Here is a 6,381-nt window from a genome sequence, read left to right on the forward strand (position 1 = left end):
GTGAACAGACAAGGAGAATTCTGGGAAGAGGAAGGCTGAGTCAGGAGTTGCCAGTCAGACACAGAGGAAGCAAGATATAAAGTACTGGTAAGCCACAAGCCACATGGCAAGGTATAGATTTATAGAAATGGGTTAATTTAAGATATAATAGCTAGCTAGCAAGAAGCCTCCCCAGGCCATAGTTTAAAAATAACATAAGCCTCTGTGTGTTTATTTGGGTCTGAGTGGCTGAGGAACCATGCAGGACATAGGAAAATTTCCAGTTACATACCACCACAGCTGGCTTAATTCTTAACAATTTATTTAGGACATTATAATATAATTACAAGATTTATCCCTGTCCTCTCTTCCCTTCAAATCCTCCCATATATCTCTCCTTGGTTGTCTTGAAATTCATGGCCTCTTTTTTCATTAGTTGTTATTGTATGCACATATGTGTTTGTATATTTATGTGTATGTGTGTTTGCCTCCATGTTTGTCTGTGCATCACATGTGTACAGTGACCATAGAGGCCAGGAGGCACCAGGTCCCCTGGAACTGGAGCTATAGATAGTTATGAGCCACCATGTGGGTGCTGGGAATTGAAGTCAGTTCCATTGGAAGAACAGCAAGTGTTCTTAACTGTTGAGACATCTCTCTAGCCCTCAAATTTTTGCTCCATGTATAGCTACCAAGAATGCCTTCTATCATATCTATTTGTATGTATCAACTATCTTTGTATCAAGAAAAGCAACCTAAATTTTATGTTATTCAAGACAGACTATACCTATCTGTAATATTGATGTTGAATATTGCAACATATCACTATTTACACACATTATAACTTATCCATGAGAAATAACCCAGCAAGCAGCAAACACAATTTTTTAAAAAAATGTATTTATGAAATTTAATTTTACATATATCAGCCATGGATTCCCTTGTTCTCCCTCTCCCTCCTCCCCCCACCTTCCCCCTGGCCCACCAAACACAATTTTTGAAAGTGATGAAGTGCTCAGAATGAAAAGAGACCTAAATAAAATATATTCTAGAGGAAGGTGATTCCAACTCATGAGGAGAGATCAGAATCACAGGAGACACTGATGAAATTTGATTATGGGGTGACCGTGGTTTATCATAGTGTCAGTGCAAACTCTTCTAGTAGAAGAGAAACCAGGGCACTTCCACAACTGTAAGCCAGAAGCAATGCTCTGAGAAGCTGGTTGGGTGTCTGTAGAAATAACCAGCATAGTGAAAATTATATCCATTTTCCTGTTGCATGCAATGGAAAGGCACATTTTGAGACCTGGATATTAGTGTGTTTGGATCCCTGATAGAAGATTAAGTGGACAGCAGTGTAGATCCCCTGAAGACACCTACCTCACGGTTCTCATGGCCTTGTTCACTCCTCTCATTTAGTGTGAATAGAACCTAGTGATTTGCTTCCAATTACAAGATGGTTGAAGAAGTAATGGGAAACCATTTCTGGAAGTAGAACAAAACTAACCAGAAAAATGGAAAATAATGTTTTAGTCCTAGAGTTCCTGAAAACAAAACTATTAAATGATTCCACAGTTCTATAACTAGACATATATTCAAAGAAAATGAAATGTGTTTGTGGAAGAGATATCTGCATTATTATTTTTAAAATTTAATGGCATTTTATTTATTTTGTGCATATATGTGTATAGCATGAGGCTGAAAAGTTCTTATTAATAAAATCAAACCTGAGGTCAGTTATTGGGGTGAACACAAAGATCAGAGTGCCAGAACAAGCCACAGCTACCTCACCCCACCGGATCCTCAGCTGGTCTTGTGTCCTCAGACTGGCGGCTTCTGAGTCCTCATCCGGAATGGGTCTCAGCTGAATTGCTGCTCAAAGGCCTGAATGCTTAACCAGCCAAATGCTTAACCAGACAAATGCTTCTAGTTTCTGCTCCTCATGCCTTACATACCTTCCTGCTTTCTACCATCACTCCCTGCATTAAAGGCTTGCTTTTTGGGATTAAAGGTGTGATGAGTCACCATGCCTGTCTGTATCCTTGAACACATGGATTTCTGCCTCTGGAATGCTAGGATTAAAGGCGTGTGCCACCACTGCCTATCCTTTATGTTTAATATTGTGGCTGCTCTGTCTCTGATCCCAGATAAGTTTATTAGCATGCACAATATTTGGGGGAATACAATACCACATATGTGCACATGTAGGAATATGTGTTTTGTGCCCACTTGTTCCACACTGCGTGTGTGTAGGTCAGCAGATAGTTTTTACAAGGCAGTTCTCTCCTTCTACCCTATTAATTCGAGGGCTCAAATTCAAGTTTTCAGACTTGGCATCAGGTTCCTTTATCTACTGAGTCTCCTGGATGGCCTTACATTTTCATTTTGATTGTAAAACTATTTAGAAGAGTTAGGAAATGGAAACACCCCATGATCCTGTTGATGAGTGGGAAAGGACATACAATGGGAAATGGGAAATACGGGGCATACAGAGGATGGGATGCTTACCACCATTTTGTTGTTTGAGAGAGCATGTATGAAACTGTAAGTACAAGAAACCAAAACAGAAGACATTTATACTGTGATATAATTCATGCATAGGAGGCAAGAAGTTGATCTCACAGAAGTTATGATTAAAAAGGCCTTGAAAAGTAGGCAGGAGGGAGAGAGAGATGTTAGAAATGTTGATTCAAATGTGTGTGTATATAATGTGTGTGTTTATTTAAAAGCCAGAAGAATGAATTTTGATGATCAAATTAAGCAAATGGACATACTCATCTCAATTCGAACATTATATAATATAACCTATATAAAAACATAGTATGTCATATATTTAATTATTGTGATTTATCTAAAAAAGGGAAAACAGCTTGCTTCCTGTTGCCTTTTTATGTTATAAAATAAATATACAAACATCAAAAGTTTTGCCCTATATAATTCCATTGAGAGGAAATGCTAGAACTGAAGACTCAATCCAGTTAGTAAAAACGCATATTTCCCTCATACATAAAATACTAACATGAAGGTCTTAATCCATGGTTCTACTGTGGCCATGGTCTGTGGTCCATGCTGCCACCAACTGCCATATTAGGGTCTGTGGAAGTCCATGATCCATGCTTCCACTGATTGTAAATGGCAAGGAGGCTACTTTTGCAGTGGTATCGATGACTGCAGACTCATAGTTGGGAAAGAGGGACATAGAAGGCTTCTGTGGCAACTGCTCCCTACCCCAAAGTAACAGTCTAGACAGAAAGCCACCAAAGAGAACTCTTAAAAATTGTGATAAGGATGTTGCAGTGTAGCTCTTCACAATTGATGGCTTCTGGCAAGAGTGCACTCGGGGAAGGAAGCAGTTTTCTTTAACTGTCTGGCCACTGGGAGTTTGACCATGCTCCAGTGAGTACATGGGCAACACAAATTGGACTTTCTTCTTTTTTTGGAGGGGGTGGTCACAGGGGTGAAGGGTCAGACTGGGAAGTGAGTGTTATTGGGGTCCAAGATATGAAACTCCCAAATAATCAATGGAAATATGTTGGAAAAAATACTAGCATGAATAAAGGGAAAGGTAATGGAAACAAGACTTCTCTTTAGAGACAAAAAGTGAGAAATGGAAATAGTACGTGGTTATTAATATGGATGATCTGCTTCTGCTCGGATTTCCTAAGCAATAGAATGTATCGGCAGATGCCCAAACCCCCAAGCTGAATTAAAAACAGTAGTCTTGTGGGGCATAGTGGTGCACACCTTTAATACCATTATTTGGGAGGCAGAGGCAGGCAGATCTCTATGAGTTTGAGGCCAGCCCATTATACATAGAGAGTTCCAGGACAGCCAGGGCTACACAATGTAACCCTGTCTTGAAAAGTAAACTAAAAAACTGTAATCTTAGTTTTACACAAATATTCTATTAACAAAAGCTAGGAAGGTCTGTGGGCAAGCCTTTCCTGAAATTTCCAAGCACATTTTCTCTTTTCCCTTTACTGTTAATAGCAACAAGTCCCCAAAGCAAGGGATAATGTGGACCAATAGACTAATTAGGAGCTGTGTGCATTGAGCCCCCAAGGTCACACAATCGAAGTAATTACTCAGTACCTTCAGACTTGTGCTTTGCAAGCTTCAATTAATGTCTCTTACCTCCTTTGGACACCTTCATTAACTTGAGCCTGTCTTGTTCAAGCATATAGCCTGTGGCTTTGGTGAATATTATGTGGAAAGGAGCAGTTGGTAATGCCCCTGCAGAGACACATTCTAGTCCAGTAAGTGCTAATGGAGATGGGAGGGTAGAGGGACTGTCAGGAACACTGCTTCTTTGTCATCAAGAGATGGCTGTTGGAATGGAGGGCAGGATAACAGCATGAAAATATTCTGCTCTGATGACTTGCAGCTTTGGTCAGAGAGACTTCTTTTTTCAGTTGGTGACAGTTAATTCAGAGTCACAACTGGTTCAAGTGCTGAAAAGACTGTTGAGTGCTCAGTCCCAAGCAGGACATCTATGTCACACTCTCCATGACTAGGGAGTATCACATAAGAGCAGTGGAAAGAATATAAAACTGGAGGAAGGGGAGGAGTGCTATGAAATGTTATTTTCTGGACATGGCATGGTCATTGCATGCATGAATGTGTAGCAACTGTGACCACCTGCACAAGGCCTACACAAAAGGAATGAAAGTAGAAGGGGACTAGTTGATATAAGAAGGATATCATCATGGGCCAGAGATGGATTGATAAGGGTAATGGGAGAATATAATCATAATATACTGTATGCATGTATTAAATTGTCAACAAAAGTAAGTTAAAGAATAGTGAGACTGTAGAAAATCAGAAACATTGCCAAAGATGTATAGTCACTTGATCATTTTACAAAGGAGTTGTTTTAATCCTAACTACAGACACAGTGTTGAGTGATGATAAACTTCTATAATTTTTTTCTAACCATCTTTTAATTTTTAAAAGCTGTCCAAACAATATAGAACTACAAAACCTAACACATGTCTCAGAATTCCATCTCATGAGATTCTCTGATGATCCAGAACTGCAGCCCACCATCTTTGGACTGTTCCTGTCCATGTACCTGGTCACAGTGCTTGGGAACCTGCTCATCATCCTGGCTGTCAGCTGTGACTCCCGCCTCCACACCCCCATGTATTTCTTCCTCTGCAACCTGTCCTTAGCTGACATCTGTTTTATCTCCACCACAGTCCCAAAGATGATTGTGAACATCCAAACTAACAGCAAAGAAATCGTCTATGTGGGCTGCCTTACACAGATGTCATTTTTGATCCTTTTTGGATGTATGGATGGTATGCTTCTGACCGTGATGGCCTATGATAGGTTTGTGGCTGTCTGTCACCCTCTGCATTACTCACTTATCATGAGTCCTCGCCTCTGTGGCTTTTTAGTTTTCCTGTCTCTTTTTGTCAGTCTTGTGGATTCTCAGGCACACAACCTCATTGCCTTACAAATCATATACTTCAAAGATGTAGCAATTTCCAATTTCTTCTGCGACCCTGCACAACTCCTTAATCTTGCCTGCTTTGACACATTGATTAATAACATAGTCATGTATTTTGTTGGTGCCATATCTGGTTTGCTTCCTATCTCTGGAATTTTCTTTTCTTACTATAAAATTGTTTTCTCCATTCTGAGAATACCATCATCAGGAGGGAGGTATAAAGCCTTCTCCACTTGTGGTTCTCACCTGTCAGTCATTTGTTTATTTTATGGAACAGCCATTGGCGTATACCTTGGTTCAGCTGTATCACATTCTCCAAGAAATATTGCGGTGGCCTCACTGATGTACACTGTGGTCACACCTATGCTGAATCCTTTCATCTACAGCCTGAGGAACAAGGACATTAAAAGAGCAGTGAAAAGACTCCACAGCAGAACACTGTAATTTCAGGGCCTGTGGCACCCGTTTGGAATGTGGGTTGGTAAATGCAGCAGAGCAAAACTTCTAGACTCATGCATCCTAATTCTGAGTTACATTCATTTTAGGTTTTGATGACTTTAATCCCTTCTTTCATTTCATAATAGAATAGTAGTTAGCAAAGTTGTGGAGAGGGAGGAAGGAGAGTTTAAAAATGTATACAAATTTTTCAATTAGTGAAGACAAAAATGTACTGGAGATGGTAATGTTACATAACAATGTGAATGCAACTATTACCAATGAAGTAGACACATAGCAATACTTAAAATGCTTATTTTTCTATCTGACTAAAGTTTTGCCATTACAAACAATGACAATAGAGACCACTGAGGCATCAGAAAAAGCATGGAAGAAATGAATACTATACATGAGTTACTCATGAGGTGAGAGGAGCCCTAACTTTTCATAAACATTCATTTTCTGTTTTTCTTCTTTTGCCATTATTACCAGGAATTCACTAGAAATTGAGAAAA

At 39.6% G+C, this 6,381-nt stretch overlaps 1 protein-coding gene across 1 annotated transcript; it reads left to right on the forward strand.

The window, feature by feature from the left end:
* Positions 1-2,726: 2,726 nt before the first annotated feature.
* On the forward strand, positions 2,727-5,875 carry LOC114695295 (putative gustatory receptor clone PTE01). Its single transcript, XM_028872584.1, has 2 exons — positions 2,727-2,739; positions 4,950-5,875. The coding sequence occupies exons 1-2, from the start codon at positions 2,727-2,729 to the stop codon at positions 5,873-5,875; spliced, it is 939 nt and encodes a 312-aa protein (XP_028728417.1).
* The last annotated feature ends 506 nt before the right edge of the window (positions 5,876-6,381 follow it).

The sequence above is a fragment of the Peromyscus leucopus genome, chromosome 7 (assembly GCF_004664715.2).
Source record: "Peromyscus leucopus breed LL Stock chromosome 7, UCI_PerLeu_2.1, whole genome shotgun sequence".
Lineage (NCBI taxonomy): Eukaryota > Metazoa > Chordata > Mammalia > Rodentia > Cricetidae > Peromyscus > Peromyscus leucopus.